Source organism: Mycena indigotica (assembly GCF_014461135.1).
Source record: "Mycena indigotica strain 171206Taipei chromosome Unknown Mind.scaff0011, whole genome shotgun sequence".
Taxonomy (NCBI): domain Eukaryota; kingdom Fungi; phylum Basidiomycota; class Agaricomycetes; order Agaricales; family Mycenaceae; genus Mycena; species Mycena indigotica.
Window position 1 is genome coordinate 2,786,054 of NW_023503010.1, and position 18,007 is coordinate 2,804,060.

The following is an 18,007-nucleotide window of genomic DNA, read 5'->3' on the forward strand; positions in this document are numbered from 1 at the left end:
AGAGCGAGAAGCCTTTCAAAGTAACCCGTGGTGTCCGCCAGGGAGACCCATTGTCCTGCCTCCTCTTCGACCTAGCAATCGAGCCTCTCGCAGAGGCACTACGGAAATCCAACCTAAAAGGCTTTAGAGTGCAAGGAAAAGCCGATAAGATAATAACCTCACTGTTCGCAGATGACACAATGGTGTACCTAGACGAGACAGACGACTGGGACGACCTAATGGCAATACTCGACGAATGGTGCATAGCGGCGGGTGCAAAATTCAACATCACAAAAACGGAAATGATTCCGATTGGCAAACGCGAGTACCGGGACAAGGTACTTGCCAACCGCACAGTAAATGGACATGATGGGACAAAGATACCTGATGACATTAAGGTAGCCGTGCAAGGAGAACCCATACGCACACTCGGAGCGTGGGTAGGCAACGGCGTCGAACAAGCCGCAATATGGTCACGAACGCTGGAGAATATTGACACATCCTTGGCGCAGTGGGGCTTGAGCAACCCAACAATAGAAGGCCGTCGACTAATAACCTCAATGATTGTGGGTGTAAGGGCAACCCCGGAGGCCTGAGATCAAGGTCCTAGCAGGGGAGGATCCGAAGAGAAGAAACTCTAAGGGTCCGCCTGCTAGGTAGCTGACTATATACTGCTTGTCCGTAGCTGCCGCTGTCGGGCACAGGAAGGCTTGGGCGGCGTCGCAGGCGAGGTCCCAGGGGCGACCGTCGGGAGGGCGTTGACGGATCGGTGATTGTACGGGCGAGATGGAGGGCCGGACCGGAGTCGGAACCGGAGTCGGACCGGAATCGGGCGCGTCTCCGGGCCGAAAGGGAGGTTCCCCTGACATCACCCCCCTTTGAATGCGGCGTCCCGATGCATAGACCGGAACGGAATCGAGTCGAAGGTCGGAGGCGATGTGTCGTGGCTTGCCAGGGTACTTACGATAGAACTCCGCAATTTTCTCCGGGCGAAGACGCAGTCGAGCGGACCCATTGGTCGTGCAATGCGTCGTAGCCTTTCCATCTGACGAAGTAGTTCAGCCGTTTATACCTCACCCTTGCGTCCAGGATTTCCTCTACTTCCCACTCCGGGACTCCGTCCTCGAGGTCCGGAGGGGGCTGGTCGTAGCCGGGGCGTCCGTCGAAGGGGTCGTCTTGGGCGAGCTCGAGCTTGACGACGGGGAAGACCGGGTGGAGCTCGAGAGTAGCGCGGAGGGAGGTCGAGCTTGTAGGCACCTTTGCTGATCTCCGCGACTATCTTGAACGGTCCAAGACGGCGATGGGAGAACTTTTCCGAGGGGCGAGTCGTCCTGATGTCAGAGGCATCCAGCCAAACACGGTCACCAACCTTGAGCTCCGGAGATGGAGTGCGTCTCCGGTCGTAGTAGCGCTTGTACTCCTCTTTGGCCTTAGTGAGCGCGGCCTTGGCTTCAGCAACACCAGTGGCGATCCGGTCGCGGAACTCATTCACTGACTCCATGGCGGAACGGACTCCGGGTTCGAAGCCCATGCGCGGGAGCCGTCCCGTGTCTGTCATGAAGGGGACCTGCTGCGTGGAGGAGTGAACGTGGTTGTTGTTGTAGGCGAACTCCGCGGCCGGAATCAGCTCATCCCACACCCGTGGCTGTAGCCTGTTTCAATCATCCCCGGGAACTGCCAGAAAATCCGATTCCATCATCCCTGTGTGTTGCCAGGTCTCTGACAACACTCAAACCCCACCCGTTTCCGTGCTTCCTTGCCGCTGATCTCCGAACTCCGCTTTATCCTGCAGCTTTGATATCATCATTACGACTGATTTGGTCCGAATCATACAATTTTAACATTGTTCTCTACATTCCCTCTGCCATAAATGTTCCCTCTAATATTTCCCCCTCCTCCTCTGCTGCCCAATGACGGACAGCAGCTCCCATTGTTTTGTCCCACTCCTCTCGAAAGCGCACTATAAATTCAGTATGCAGGTACACGTTACGCAGCGCATAAGCTCGGATTCCAGCCGCCGTCGTTCCATCAACGTCTGAACGAACTTCGTCGGCTCGTTTTTGCCATTCTGAAGCCTCCCACTTCAATGATCGCATGACCCGCTTCATCTCCTCTCGCAACAATTCAACCTCCTCGTTCCAGCGTTCCTTCCGTGCACGTGCTTTTGCCCACTCGACACGCATAGCTATGATACCACGTTCAACCGAAAGCAAATGGTCAACAAGCCATAGTTACTCACAGTCATGAAGTTCAACCCCGTCGGCCTGCCCGCCTGCTGCCCAAATCCAGGAAATTGGCGCCGTCTTGGTTTTCTTCCTTTTTTGCAGCAGTCTCCTCTCTCGTAGGTCGCGATCCGTCTGCTGTTCGTAAGCTTCTTGCTGCATCTTCGTCACTCTCGATTTCGATACGAGTGTTCAAATGGGCCTTGTCCAATTTTTGAAACTTCGGGAGCGTAACGTTTGCCTTTGAGGTGAACGAGAGCCTCGTAGCCTTCAGTATATTTGGCAGCGGCCTTCGTTACACCTTCTTCCATCCGAGCCATTAGAGTGACGGAGCGCGTTCTTGCACGTTGCCCCACCATGTTTTCCCCCCGAAACCAAATCATGTGTTGCCGAATGAAGCCTCCCTCGTAAGGCAGCCAGTGCATCTGCACACTGTCCCCGACGCAATTTCGCCGGTCTCAATCAAGTCCGCCATGCTGACTTGTCGACACTCTTCCGCGGTTAACTGTGACGGAAGATAAAGCTTTTGCGTTTTCCGGTTGCGCGTCCTCCGCGTCCAATTTATACCGCTGCGTCGAAGACCCTGAACCCCAGGCATGTAAGTTAGTTGAAGTTTTTTGAAGGTGCGCATTTGTTTGATCAGAGATAGACGTAATTCTTGTATCTGGCTCGCTTGATCTGCTGACTTTTTTGCCTTCAGAGCAGTCCGTTATACGACGCCTGGGGATAGTGAATAGAGTGTGTGGAATGAAGACTTTGACATACTGGATGGCCTGAAGCTGCATACCCGCTCTGATGAACGCTGTTATGGTCATTTTACCTTCCAGCAAAGGTTTGATTCCGGCTCGTGCATCTTCCACCTCAGCTCGTTTCAACTCTTCACTTATTTCGTTCACTAGGCCCGGCTGTCGAGACAGGTCATCAATGCTACAACAGGTATTCAACGTCATGCATACCGAGCTTCCCACCCTGGACTTCAAATGGATTCGTCTGGGTGTTATCCTTATACCAGGCATCCATCATCTTGGCCCATTCACGTCGTTTTTTTTTAGGAACGCTGTCGTCCAGCTCCTGGAATTCAATGCCCTGCCTTTGACGCTCTGCTACAGCAACAATCAAACGTCTTGCAAGTGTCCGCCCTTGCAAATAGTGAGCTTAAACTCTCAAAGAAACCTTAACTGACCCATGCTCCTGTTTTTCTCAAAATTAATCAGGTCGATCTTGTCCTCCAGGACATCATGACGGGCGCCTTCTCCCATTTCCTTTGTCGACCAACTTGCGGGATTGAGTAGGCTCCACAAACGCTCGGTGCTTTCCCCATCCGTCTTTCCAACACCCAACAAGTACCTAAGCGCAAACTGAATTCGACATTTGGGGTCATGAGCTTCAGCATGCCAGACCGGCAGTCCGTATTGCAGGCGAATACGGTCCAATCCGGTGAATATCTCTTCGATATCCACGCCCGTTGTCTTCATTCGTGCGACGCGCTCAGGAAAGTATACTTGCCAGTGACATACGATGTCGTATGCAAGCAAGACCCACAGAACTTCCTCGTCTGACAGAGTTGATAGCACGGTCCAATCCACGTTTCCATAGCTGGCACAAAGAGTTAGTATCCAAGTTGTTCCTGGCATCAAGCAACTTGCCGTTCTCCACGTTGAAGGTCTCCCATCCCTCGACGACGACGAGGCCGAGGCCGTGCCGTGCACAGACACAACCAACTACGCCAGAAACTCTCAGGCCAGTGGTCAATTTGGTCTCCTTCTGCAAAAGAGCAGCAAACGCAGCACAAGCCTGGACCTGAAGTATCGCATTAACATGGAATAGATTCGACTAGAGCGCACTGACATCTTTTTCGTCAACGAGCGTTTTGATATGTTCTTTATATGGTCCAGATCGTGAAGTATCCCAAGCCATCGGTCAACGCCGGATCCATGCGTTCTCCAGCACGAAGCTTGTTCTTCAGGCGGAAATTGGCATCGAATGCCAACATGAGCTTATACAAGTATCTGCACATTTGTTGGTCAAGAATAGTTTGATTAAATAGCTACTCACGCCTTCGACTCCGGAACCTTGTCCCATCCGGAAGGCAAGTTACGAGAAGCATCTGGGCATGCCCAGCAACGCACAGCCAACGCCCCTGGCGGCGTAGTTACAATTCCATTGGCTTCATGCCCGCGACCTCCACGCTTCATCATTTTAAGATAGCTGTATTGTCGAGCCATTCGACCGAAAGCAACGCGACGATCTGGGACCTTTTCCAGTCCGGTTGAATCCGTCAACTTCTCCAACGTGCGCACATAGTCTTGGACATTGATGTTTTGCGATGGAGCGCAGGAAGCGAAATGTCTCCAAAACGTTGAAGGTTGCACAGGTCGCAGGGTTTGTTGTCGTGGCCGGATACCACGCATTTCGAAGCAATTGTCTGACGGGGTCGAATCCGAACGGATTCACGCAGCCACAGTACTGCACGTCCAAAGTAAAAATGCCATTGACATCGATGACCACCAACGGTCGACGGTTACTGGGGAATGGGCATGGGGCACCGTCATGACCAAGTTGATAACAGCCCGCCAAACCACGAGCTCCATGCTGGATGGGTCCGGCATAAAACAAGGAGGCCTTCGTCCAGAAGTGACCCGTCCATTCCTAAACAAGCTAGGTAAACAAGTAACAAAATCGGTGAAGAAATAAATACCTGCAATTCATGGAGCGGCAATTTCTGATGAGCGGCTTCCACACAGGTCTCACAATGGAGTCCGTCCCCACATTGCTTGCAGCGAAAAAAACGGAGCCCCGTCTCCTCCATATGATTGGCTTGACAATTCACACATTCTTGGCATGCGTTAGGGTTTCCGAGACCGTCTCTTCGTAGCATTTCCTCCAGAAAGAGAGCCGTCAGTGGTTGCCACATTGCCATAGGATCGTCCTAAGGGAATGAGCTTCTGTATAAAGTCGTAGTATCAACCGACCGATGCATAACGTTTTCTCTTCAATGTCGATTCTTCTTCCAGTTGAATCTCCAACGACGACACAGTATCCACCAGCTCTCTTACGTCCTCCAGTTGCGCATCTGGGAATGGCATCCAGTCAGCGAGTTCAGGTTGAGTTTCAATGACCTCTTGATTAAGGCGAGCCTTTTTTTTAGGCGATGGATTTGTCTGCTGGCTCAGCACGCGCTGTCCATCCAGAGAATAATGAACTTGTAGGTGGTTGAATTCCTCCTCAGCGGCGTCGTCAAAATATGTGTGTCGCACAACGTTGGGGAGTCGAGGCATGCGAAAAGATGGAGGCATCAACTTGATGCGCTGTCCATTTATTTCACGACAATTATTTCTTTTGGTCCATAAGTAATTACAGGCTACTCTGCGTCAACCTTGGCTGGCGAAGTTGGGGGAAGTTCAGGTCGGGTTGATTCCTTGACCTCCCGCGCCGGGCGCTATGTGAAGATAATGGCAGTCATAGAGACTGCCCGTCTCATCGGACAAGGCCCATCCCGCAGTCCAATCCACATTTTCATAACTGTCCAAAAATGAGGATCGCATTGCTCCCATAAGCCAAGAACTTGCCGCTCTCCAAGTTGAAGGTTTCTTGGTGTTTCGTGGATCTTGTGCAGGACATGCGACTGCGGCTGGTAGATTCGCATCGTTTCAAAGAAGTTGGTCGGAAGGGGGCACCTCGCGGCGTCTGAAGTACAGTGTAAACCGTCACGGCTGGTGGATACAGCTCGCAACGTCCGAGAGTTTCGAAAGGGCTTTAAAGTACTGTGTAAACCGTCACGGCTGGTGGATACAGCTCGCAACGTCCGAAAGTTTCGCGAAAGGGCTTTAAAGTGTGTAAACCGTCACGGCTGGTGGATACAGCTCGCCAACAGCTCGCAGTGTCAAGGAACGAACTAACAATCGGAAGGGACCGCTTCCGAGTCGTCACATCGTCATCACGAGTCGTCACATCGTCACCTATCGTCACACCTCATCAGACTTCATCGCACCAAGGTCACGATTCTGCCATTTTCTCAGTCTGGATCGTGTTGCGAAGGTACACGCTGAACACTGTTCGTTTCTCATGTCTGACAGTTGGCTGCAAGCACATTCTCACCGTGCTCAAGTTTGTGAGCGGCGGCGACGACATTGAACACTCTCTTCCTTGTTGCTGGATACTCTCTTCCTTCCTCTCTTGTTGCTGGCTTAGACGCTAAGACGCCGGGTCGGGCCGTTTCTCAGATCTCAAGACTAGCTCAGACGCTAAGACGCCGGGTAACAACCATTCATGGCGTCATGCGAAATGTCGACGTCCGGAAATTCATTTGTGCGGCTGCTACCTCTCAGCGCTTGATGAGGAGGAGCGACCAAAGGTAACTTAGCTCCCACCAAACCGGTACTCGACGTTAACCTCTGTTATCAAGACCTCCCCCAAACATTATACTGGTCTTGTGCGAAATAAGCCCGCAATTTTTTTCGTGTTCAACGGCGATCGGGCTGTCATTTACTCCATCCCCAGTCAGCGGCAAGCCCCTCCCACTTCCTCGAACAAAACGCTTAACGGCGAGATGGCCAAAACGGCCTGGCTTAATATGGACCTACCTCACTTGTTATTTATGCCTCGTTTCCACATCTTGCACAATACTCTATTGAAGCCGCTGGACTTTCAGATCGGTGCAACCCCGCAAGAGGAGCTTGTTGTCCCGCATTTTCGTGGTGCGCAGCACGTTCGAGTTAGGGGTATGAAAGGTGACTTGCGTGATCAATGGCTCCGACTCGAGGGTTTTTTGCGAACGACCTTGACTTGGTTAGATCAAAATGTTATGAAAGCGCCAAAGGCTCCGACGGAACTCAAATCTAACGTTCGTCCGTGGCACTCTCTACCATCAACATTCGGGTATACACAACACTTTGACCTTGAATCCCCACAAGATCTACACAAAGCTGTCTTGCAATCTCTCCATGCTTTTCGCCCGCTGCTTGGGGCTATCACATTATTGACTCTAGTTCTCGATGACATTAAAATGCCAGGATGGCGCGAACGCTATATCAAGGAGAGTCAAGTGGATGCGGCACTGTGGGACGAACTAGAAGAAGTCGTTTTCCAGATTGCCCGGGACCCATTGGAGGTATCTTAGACTTTTCAAGCCCAGCAGCAATCGAGAAAGCTCGGTCTCTGGATTGGCTATTCTCCATGATATTGAAGAATGACATTCGTGTACCCTTGTATTTCTTCTTGAACAGCACCGATCCCGCGTTGTTCAATGCTCTTCCCTCCATGCGATGTTACCACCTTTCTGTCCAATCAGAGCACATACAGAAAGTTCGCAATCTTAGTGGCCAAGATGCAATCATGGAATGGACATTCATCGACAACGCTAGGCGCCGATTTGGAGTATTCCGCAATGCTGATTTCTATGCAACGTGCGCTCAAGCTGAGGAACTGCCAAAGAAGCCGCCGCGCCGGGAAATGCCGCCGGTTGATCCGAATAGCGGCCAAAGATTCGGCGAGAGTTATCAAGATTTTTTCCTGCGGCGCACCAGACACAACGCGGCGATCAATTCCGCGGAGGAGAAGGCACAGCTTAAAAAACGACAAGAGCGTGTCACGAAGATGCAAGGACTGGGTCCGAGTTCGAAGAACACACAGGTTTTCATGTGGAATGCTTATGACGGCTTTTTGATACGCAGACCGATAACACATTCATTTGCTGTCAGTGTGTGGAAAGATTATGAGCCCTATCAACGTGTCTATGATGTGGGCTCGAATCAATGGGACCTCTGTCCTGGAATCAGGACTTGGGAAGAGAGCACAGCTTTGACGACAATCGCAGATGATCCGGCACCGAGGACGAGAACCAGTCAGAACTCTGCTCCGGGCCAAGCAAAAACTCTCGAATCGGGTCAAAGTTCTGATGATCAGTCCGATGACTCCGAGTCTAATTCGGGCCAGCTGGAAATTCCAAACTCTCAACTTGAATCCCATCCGGTGACTTTCGACAGCGAGTCTGTAGCGAATGGTGTCGGGGATGATGTTCAGCTGGAGCCTGACGACAAGCTGGAGCCTGACGACATCGAGTCTCAAGTGAGCGACTCGAGTCGAACACGGTTGGGATAGCCAGTGTCAGTGATGTTGCCGACGACTCGGATGCCAGTGGTCGACCTGCCTTCCCAAATCTTCCCGTAAATCTTCCGGATAACATGTCGTTGTTGCTGAACGATGGAGGTGGAGCCTCCGCCAATGTCGTCGCTTTCTACGAGTCTGAAAGAATGGACTTTGAGACAACGCAACTGGAGTCTCTGACAAATTGGGATGATTGCGGTGTCGTCTTAGCAGAACGCTTTGGTCATATAGAAAATCAATCCTTCGACGCTCCAGGACCTGAGGTTATCACATCCGAGAACTGTTTAAATGTGCTCGGAGACCTCCGTTCATCGTACCTAGTGTCAAATTCGACTCGAGTTCTATTCCAGGAGATTGCAAATGCAAAACCCCTAGCCGAAATCCCAGCAGTGTTGCTTGATTTGGCCCAGGCGGAAGAAGAGACGCACCTCTGGAAAGATCGGGGGATTAACGTTGTTTATTTCCGACAACAAGACGCTCCGGTCCACGAGAGCCGCGTTTTCGTGATAACCCCCCGTGGAAGGAACAGCGACCATGGCGAAAAGATTCTGCTTTTCAGTGCGACCACTGTTTTGCACCTCATTCGACTGAGATTTCAAGACTGGGAAGATCTATTGTCGGAACTTGTTCATCTCGGTTGCCCATTCCATATCATACTGGCGAATTCCAGAATCCCATATGCTCCTAGATACATGAGATGGGTTGGTCTTGGGGTTCGTCAAGAGGGTTATCGGCCATCTCGACTCGATTTCTTGTCCTATGTGGCCCACCGAGACCGATTCCTTCACTCTCCACGAGGTGTGCTTGCGCTATATTCCGGTGGCATCATCAGCCGTATCGCACGTCATGTTCTCGATGATCCTCTACACAGAATACGTTGGAACTCAGTCGACATCTTGCGGGCTGACGCGGAGATTGTGGATCCAAAGTTCGCCGACCACGCGTACTATTACCATCGCCTCACCCCGCAGGAAGAGGACCTCATTTGTGGTGTGTACTTGGTCGAAATAAGTGAGTGTATCCAGATTATTTCCATGACTATCATCCATTCAGTATGTTATTAGACCACCTGGAACATAGTCGTCACGTCCGAGTGGGCGGTCAGCAAACATCCACAGCCAGATTATCATGGTGGCCTCAGCCCGCAGCATTCTTCAAATCAGGTCTTAATGTTGGATGGTGGACGCCTAATTGCGAGCACTTCTTCCGGAAGATATTGAATGAGATGGAGTCGGGTGGTGGCCGGATGTGGACTCACACAAAATGGCGACGAAATATTAAATACTTTCAGAAGGCCCACCACATTTACGAACATCAGGATCTGTTATGCCAAGAATACCTTTCATCTCGATTGTAAACCACTGCTTTGTATGTACAACGTGTCTTATAAATCTTAAGAATTCTTCCAATCATTCAAACAGCGTTATTCTGATGATGCTGATGATTCTGATGTCACGGGTCACGTCACTCTCATCCTCCTTTCAACCAATGACCACGCACTTCTGCGAGCGTTGCGGGCTTTGGTTTGCGACTGTCCGCCGTGTTCACCGGCAGCAGTGGTCGATGGGACTTAATGACTTGCCAGCTTTGGTTTGCGACTGTCCGCCGTATTCACCGGCAGCAGCGATGGGCGCCTTGTCCTATTCCTTGTCCCGCCGGTTCTGACCCGCTTCCCGAATGGCCGTAAAATGACTTGTCAGGGACGATGGGTCAGTCTTATCTCAGTAATCGTTGTCCTGCTCTGACCCGCTTCCAGATTGGTTGTGAGAGTCTGTGCCAGCTGGTTTGCGACTGTCCGCCGTATTCACCGGCAGCAGCGATGGGCGCCTTGTCCTATTCCTTGTCCTGCCGGTTCTGACCCGCTTCCCGAATGGCTGTAAAACGACTTGTCAGGGATTCAGACGATGGATCAGTCTTATCTCAGTAATCGTTGTCCTGCTCTGACCCGCTTCCAGATTGGTTGTGAGAGTCTGTGCCAGCTGGTTTGCGACTGCCCGCCGTATTCACCGGCAGTAGTGATGGGCGCCCTTGCCTATTTGTTGTCCTGGCTAGTGTCCGCTGTATTCAACGGCAGCAATTCATCTTAATATATTTTTTTTGTCCTTTGTTTCTTCTCTGTTTCTTCCAAGATCGATGCCCAGCTAGCTACCGTTTGTCTCTCATATGCCGACATTCTCCCACAAGCCACAGTCATTGATTACAAGTAAAGAAAACAAAAAAGCAACATTGGTCACAAAGGAAGAAAATAAGCACTTATGTATTTGACTCTTGATGCACGCCTCCATCGCAAACCAGGCCCTGCGCGCTGAGCTCTCCAGTGGGCAAGCTACCGAAGCCATAATCCGCTCCAAGTTGCAAGCAATTGAAGCCCACGCCAATAAATGGAGACGTCTACTGCAATTCCAGGTTGCGACCAACAAAGGAGTCAGCGACCGATTGGGTGGTATCGTATTCGACACAAACTCTGCTCCCGTGGAAGTTCTCAATATCATTTTTGAGCACTACGTTACCAACCCTGCGGGTTTCGGAAGGAGAAGGAACACCTACGCTCTTGGCGTCGGTCTGTAGACGTTGGAGGGAAATTGTCCTCCACAACTCTCGGCTATGGGCCTCCTTGCGCTTCCAGCGGGTGGATAACCCAGGTTTACCTCAGCTAGTTAGGCTTTGGGCCGACCGTTCTGGCCAACAACTCCTCACATACGTTATCCGCCCTCGGCCTCTCGTTCCAATTCACGACCACTTCATCGATGCAATAAACGCAATTTGCGCCGTCCGAATGCGATGGAAATCTCTCTGCTTGGAATTGCCTGCCGAGCTGCTCTCTCGATTCGACGGACCCGCCCCAAGGTTGAAGGAGTTGACTGTTCTGGGGGAAGGCGTCCTTAATCTCGACTTCGCCCAGCCAACTGACTCACTCCTGTTTTTTCGCTCATCAACCAACACTGGCTCCTTCCAATCTTACGGTGCTGTGCATCAACGATACTCATCGTCCCAACGAGCTTGAGGCCGACCTTGTCGCGATGTTGAATTTTCTACCAAACCTTCGGCACCTGAAATGGGCTGTGTGCCGCAGTCAATCCGACCTTGAAGCCACCCAGGTTCATTTGCCCGCTCTCGACACACTGTTCCTCTTATGCTGCTGCTCAGAGCCTGAAAACATCCGATCGCTCTTCCATCATATCGTCTATGGCCGTTTGCAGAATTTGGTGGTTGCCAGCGAATCTATGGCAGTCGCGATAGAGGAATTGTCCTCGCACCCTCCTCCTCCGCATACGCTGATGTGGTTTGAGCCGACTAATTATGAGATCGACGCGCACTTTGCTCGCAATGCGATAGTAAAAGCCGAGCAAGTTTTCTCCTGGCGGACCAACAGCGGATTCGAATAATGGGTCGGACTATATCCGACAAGAAAATATCAATGAGAAAAGCGAAGCAGATTGCGCAAAAATCCTCCCCGTCCTGGTTTAATCCTTCCGAAGATCGGGATAGCTTGCCATGGGAGAAAGCATGCTGGAATGCGATGATCTCACAATCTCATGCCCGAGGCAGGGCTGTCAACGAGGGATGGGGACACCTCCGTGCGGTGGGGTTGGCGGAGTCTCAATGGAGCGTACACTACGGCTGGGGCGAAGTAGGGGACTTGGACGACATGCTGGGAGTCGTGCATGATTGGCTCTGGTGCAATCCGCAACTAGAAGCAAAGATAGCTGCAGCTGGCGAATTTGGTTCCGATTTCGATTCAGATATTGATGGACAACGCCTTATTCAGTAATTAATACATCGAAAGCACGCTAGAAATGTGTAATGTAGTACTACAGAGCTGCTACCCACTCGGTCGCCGACTTATTTCCTGCTGACGGCGCTCGTGCCTCGCGCAGCCAACAATGTGACAAGTCATTGAGTGTCACAACGATGACTCGTCTGATGCACTGTCACCAGCTGCTCGCCAGCGATGACCTTGTTTCCTACTCTTGCTCTTTCATGAATATCACCAGCTGTTCACCAGCGATGATCTTGAATAGGTCTCGTCGATCGTGCTTCGATTGTGCATGGTAATATGTACTATCTACCAAGGCAACAAGGACTCAATTTCGTCTTTGAGAATGTCGCTTTCGCGGCGCATGCGAACTTCAACGTGAAACAAGGCCCAGTATGCATTGAACGCATCCTTTTCCTCCTTCTTGGCCATCTTAGCTCGAGCTAGGTGGTACGCGATTTCTCGATGGTGTTGAGTCGCCTTCACATGATGCCCGACTTCTTCGCACCAGTCCGCCACGCTTTGGTTGGCTCGAATAACCATGCCATGATATTGACCACTCAAATCTCGTTTCTGTTTGACCAGGTCAAAATCTCCAGCTAAGGCTTGTATCTGGCGAATAAGGGTTTGAAGTGCTTTGCGTTGAGTATTCAATCGTTCTCGTCGCTCTCGGTGCCTTTGGCGAAGCTCCGCTTTGTCTGAAAGAGAGTCAGAGATGATGACAACGTCGACGTCAAGCAGAGCGTACCTTGACCAGTCAAAGGTCTGGGACTTGGCCGTGCGTAGGTTTTTTTACCTCGAATGATTGCTGGAGAAGCGAAGCCTAGACAAGTCAACGACAAAGACTCTCAAGACGACTGCTGGATGTCCTTACGACCAGACGACGGAGGCTTTTTGCGGTTTTGATGGAGGCTGGAAGTGTGAGGATATCTTGCGAGGAGTCGAAGGAACGGTTATATGTCCCTCATCTTCTCCGCGAGGCGGGCGGTCGTAGGACTGCTCTCGCATGGAAGAAATAGGTTGAGGACAAAAAGACGGGCTTGAAATGAGTGAAGCATAACATTTGATGCTGACGCGACCGACACCGGCTACGCCGATAGATCCAAACCCCCGCGCTATTCCAAATGAGAATTGGGCCCGTAACTTTCCCAGTCACAAAAAAAAAAAAAAATTTCGTTCCACCACCATGGACTCGGATCCCCATACTGAAAACTTGGACGATTCTCGTCTCTCCTTCGAGACTAATACGCGTTCCTCCACGCCTCCAACGCCTCCGCCCTCCTCCTCTTCTCCCATAAGTTTCGATTCAGGTCTATCTCCTACTACTTCAAGTCCTTAAATTGACTGAATTGTGGCACAGACGACTGTATGGACGATGAACTTGAAGACGATTCAAGCCGTGCGTCTGAGGACACTACCCACCAGTGTAAGGCCTCGTTTTGTCCCTCGAAGCTGGCTAAATCGTTTCAAAGCTGGTGGTGCTTACTACGCCCCTTCGCGATTCCGACATTATCGACAACTTGTTACAGTAGACGTCGAGGTTGAGCTCGCTGAGCAACGGGCTCGGGCTGCTGGCCGTCTCCCTCGCAACGGCCCACCAGCTATTTCCCCTACTCGCAGTGGCCCTCCTCGTTTCAACGTTGATCGTTTTGTCCCGAATTTACCGGCTGAACTCGTGCCTCACATGCAATCCGAGCGTCAACGCCTTGTCGAAGGGGAAGCTATCGAGACAGCATGGGCTTTAAGCCCTGCATCTCGCGGCCGTCGCCAACTGCGGACTCTCAACATGCCCTCGAACCCTTCGCTGGCCCATCTCGAGTATTATCACCTCGGATCACAAAACCATGCCTCATCCCTACTTCGTCGCTCGGTTTTTGAGGAGTTGTACACTGTTGTTGTCGACGACGGGGCACGCGATATATCCACGAGGGTCGATTGGCACACACTTTGGACAAAGCAAACACCAGGATCGACGCTCACAATCGAATTGTTGTACAAACGTTGGATGGCCCGGTGACATACGCGCGACGAGCAGTGTAAACGATGATAACAGTAGTCAGCGTGTTATTCAGTATTGTTGCCCAAAAAAGTTTTCATAAAGTTCCAATGAATATTTATTGAATTGTCGTTATAATAATATCAACTCTTAAGAGTTGATTTCCCTTGTGTTAATTTTACCTGTATGTAAATGAAAAAAGTCCCAAAAATGCTGCTCATAAAAAGTCCCAAATAAGTGATGCTGCTCGTCAGATAATTTCTGACCGCCACCGTTGGATTCTTTGTCGCATTTCGCTGTCGTAGTCCTCAGACATCGCGGCATTCATCAACGAGAATTCTGCATAATCACTACGTAAATTGTACATTTTGAACAGATGACGCCACTAACGGATATTGAAAACCTTCCGATCTGCCGCATTCTGCTGAATCAGCAACTCCTTCGGATAACTGTAAGGCCGTGTCAATTGGCCAGTGCGTCCCTCCCGGTTCCGCCGCGGCTTATATTTCTCGTTGAAATACGTCTGCGCGATAACGGTGCGACGTGCACACGATCTTCTGGCGAATGCCCTGAAGGAGGAACAACATCTCATAGGAGAAGTCGCCGACCGAGCGGTCAAGTCGGTAGAGTAGAGAGCATAAGCGAGCGCATTGATGGGCTGCACATAGTCCAAGTACCAGGCGTGCTTCTGCAGGTTGGATCGACTCCCGTGAAAATGGAGGACCTGCATTGTGCTCTGGTAGTAGGCGGTCTTGAAGTCGTAGTCGATCACCATATCCTCGCCCTTGGCCATTATCTCCAAGGCTGGAACGTCCTCTGTATCCTCCTCCCACGCTGGAGTGCACAAAGATGATGACGGTAATTGTGCAAGATGTATCGACAAATGGGGAAGCCATCAATTGCATGGTCCACTTTCCCAAGACGTCCGGCACGGACAGAAAGGGAGACGGACTTTTGACCAATGTGAATGAGTTGGCACAGGTGTCGGAGGAGAGGGGATTGAATGAATAGCTCCTCCAGGAACTCCTTCGCTGTGTGTGTTTCCGGCTCCCAATCTTGATACAGGGCCCAAAGAATCGGCTCATGGGGGACGAGCGACATATCACCCTGGTCGAAGGAGCTATGACAGGTACCACAAACTGTAAGATTGAGTTCAGCAACATTGAATTCGTCCTAAGTGAAAACCTACGCCACATGCCGTTCTTCGTGGCATCCTTTATGGCCAGTTCGCTATCATGCTTAACAAGACGATCGCTGACGGCACGGTTTCGAAGTTTGAAGGCGACCTTTGCAGCCGCAGGAAGACAATGGGCCATTTGTCCAGACGGATGGGAAACTCTCCAATGAGCAGGGCCCATGCAGATATTGCAGATTCCCCCTTTCGAAAGGATATCCCGAGCCCCACTGAGATTATCGAAGCGCATTGATTCGATGCCGATTGGTGCTTGCGGGGTGGTACTCGCTTCGTCGGAAGTTGCTGATGGAAGTGAAAATTGTATTTGCGCCGGATGGCGCAGATGAAGATGGAGAAGGCGAAGTGTGCTCATAATTGGGGAGCTGCCAGACTGATCGCCCTTCGGATTGGTTGGCAGGTTGCATAGAATTTTGGGGACGCGGAACGACTGGCCCTTGCGTTCCTGTAGCGTTGCTTGGGTTTACCTGAAGGACTTGGGGGTACGTCGATTTTCATACGTTTCTGTGGCGATACGTCGGTTTTTGGACGTTTCTGTGGTGGAGGCATGCTGGAGGGTGTCTCCGACACAATAGTCTGCATTGAGTTCCAAGAGCTAGCGCCAAGCGTACTACTCCCGGTTGCACTTGTAAATGGAGTCAACCCCTGAGGAAGGCAAAAAAACCTCGCGCACCTGCTGCCAGTAGCGATCTGGGGATCTGGGGGAGGGCCCATAGACTCAGTACTCCGAGAACGGGGCCTCTTTTGCTTCCGACCAGTACTCGGGTTTGTCGGCGGTGGTGTTGCACTCTCAAGGTTCATCAAGTTGTGCATCATCCTATCCGCGTTGCCGGTGATCTCAGTATCGCTGGAGATCTTCTTTGCTGGACTCCCACTTCTGTTGGACTTGTTACTCGACCCTTTTTTGATGCTACTTGCCGTGAGCGATTCTATTGTTCGGGAACATGGGGAAAACGGTTTACAGTCGCTGGTCGTCACTGGCTAGCGAGCCCTGCCCACTTTGTCGCTTTGGTGCTAGAATCGGCGCAGGGAGACGGGTGTGTTGCGCTGAGAACATTAACTCCTTGGGGTCCAACTCCATGTTGGACAGATGAAAGAAAGGTAGTGACGGTCACATTGCTTTCGTCACAGCATTGAGATGACTCTGAGTATTTGTCACCACCAGCGATATCAAAACCTACCCAAAGGCTATTTCACCAGCTGTTCACCAGCGATGACCTCGAATATCGAAACCTACCCAAAGGCTATTTCACCAGCTGTTTCACCAGCGATGACCTCGAATATCGAAACCTACCCAAAGACCATTCTGTAGCATGTGGTCACCAGCTCAGGCTGTTCACCGGCGCTGACCTCGAATATCATTATATCAAACCTGCACGAACTCTCTGTAGAGAGCATGCGGTCACCAGCTGTTCTGTCACCAGCGATGACCTTGGATATCTATGTAAATCTACCAAGGCACTATGATAGAAACCGAACTTTTTCGTCTGGATCTCGGCGCATGCGGTCTTCGTGTAATAAAGACCAGTGTGTGGATGTGTAGTCAAATTTTGCAAGAGCAATTAGAATGGCGCGAAGGCACTTAGAAAGCACTCGGGCTGGCATCCAATGTTACGCTAATGAGAAATTGCCTATCTGGGTATTCTAGAATTTTGTCGGGGTGAACCGACCAGAGAGAATACTGGGGGGTGACATTTATTGGGTACCGACATGCCCTTGGGTAGATGACAATTGTTTAAAAAGCGGTAGGGAGGACGATCTTGTGGGTCATGGACAAAATGAATTCCTTACTCGGATCCTCCAACAGCTTCACCAGCCGACGGGAACACGAAGACAGGTTTTGAATTCCAAGCGCAACAGAACCGTGTCAATTACTGCGTTTGTTTGAAAGGGGTAGGGAGGACGATCTTGTGGGTCGCGGACAAAATGAATTCCTTACTCGGATCGTCCAACAGCTTCACAAGCCGCCGGGAACACGAAAACAGGTTCTGATTTCCAAGCGCAACAGAACCGTGTCAATTACTGTGTTTCCTTATCGTTGACTTGAACAAACATACTGATCATGATGACTTGACCAGCGTTCGTTTTGACTTCCATGTCACACCCATTGGCCAGGAAGAAACGAACCAAACGGCCTGACGGTGGGCAACTTCCATGTAATTACTAGTGTCTGACGATTTAGAGTGGGAACCACCACCAGTGAAGAAAAGTAGTTCTAGTAGTAAACACAAAAACTATCGTTTTGCGGTACGGATCCAACTAACGCTGCAAACCTGACAACTAAACGACGGCCTCTAGTCACGGGGATGCGATTCGTGAACGGGATAGAATTCGCAAGGCAAATGCCCGGTAATATTGCTTGGAAATAAAGCGACCACCGTTTTTCTCACTGCCATCAGCGAAGGCAAAGGCACTGCGTAACGAGCGCAAACTTCCGCTGGGCCGGCGTCCGAGTCAATGCCCGCCACAAATTGAATCTCTTCAAACTATGACTTGGACGGAGACTGTCCCACTGGCAGCGACATGGCCTAGCGAGTTGCTTCCCGACTTCGCCAATGTCTGACCTGCCAGACTCATCGGTTGAACTTACTACATCGGAGGCCGATCGTGACCGACTAGTAGCTCAGGACGCGTTCAAGTTGCATAATCCTAGTGCCCCGCATTTTGGACTTCAAGTTCAACTTCTTGTTGCTCGAGTCTAAAAGCTGCAAACAACTTAGATCCCTCACCACTAGCGGACAACATGTCTGATTTGC

The 18,007-nt window shown here is 51.0% G+C and overlaps 3 protein-coding genes across 3 annotated transcripts; all 3 read right to left on the reverse strand.

Annotated features, from left to right (window-relative positions):
• Window positions 1-1,829: 1,829 nt before the first annotated feature.
• MIND_01194100 (CxC2 domain-containing protein) lies at window positions 1,830-2,363 on the reverse strand (the record flags this gene model as incomplete). The annotated part of the gene is made up of 2 exons (XM_037368451.1): window positions 1,830-2,164; window positions 2,219-2,363. 2 exons carry the CDS (start codon window positions 2,361-2,363, stop codon window positions 1,830-1,832), a joined length of 480 nt encoding a protein of 159 aa, XP_037215377.1.
• Window positions 2,364-3,080: 717 nt separating this feature from the next.
• On the reverse strand, window positions 3,081-3,676 carry MIND_01194200 (CxC2 domain-containing protein; the record flags this gene model as incomplete). The annotated part of the gene is made up of 3 exons (XM_037368452.1): window positions 3,081-3,106; window positions 3,158-3,340; window positions 3,385-3,676. The coding sequence occupies 3 exons, from the start codon at window positions 3,674-3,676 to the stop codon at window positions 3,081-3,083; spliced, it is 501 nt and encodes a 166-aa protein (XP_037215378.1).
• A 407-nt stretch (window positions 3,677-4,083) lies between these two features.
• On the reverse strand, window positions 4,084-4,612 carry MIND_01194300 (CxC2 domain-containing protein; the record flags this gene model as incomplete). Its single annotated transcript, XM_037368453.1, has 2 exons — window positions 4,084-4,210; window positions 4,257-4,612. The coding sequence occupies 2 exons, from the start codon at window positions 4,610-4,612 to the stop codon at window positions 4,084-4,086; spliced, it is 483 nt and encodes a 160-aa protein (XP_037215379.1).
• Between the last annotated feature and the right edge of the window lie 13,395 nt (window positions 4,613-18,007).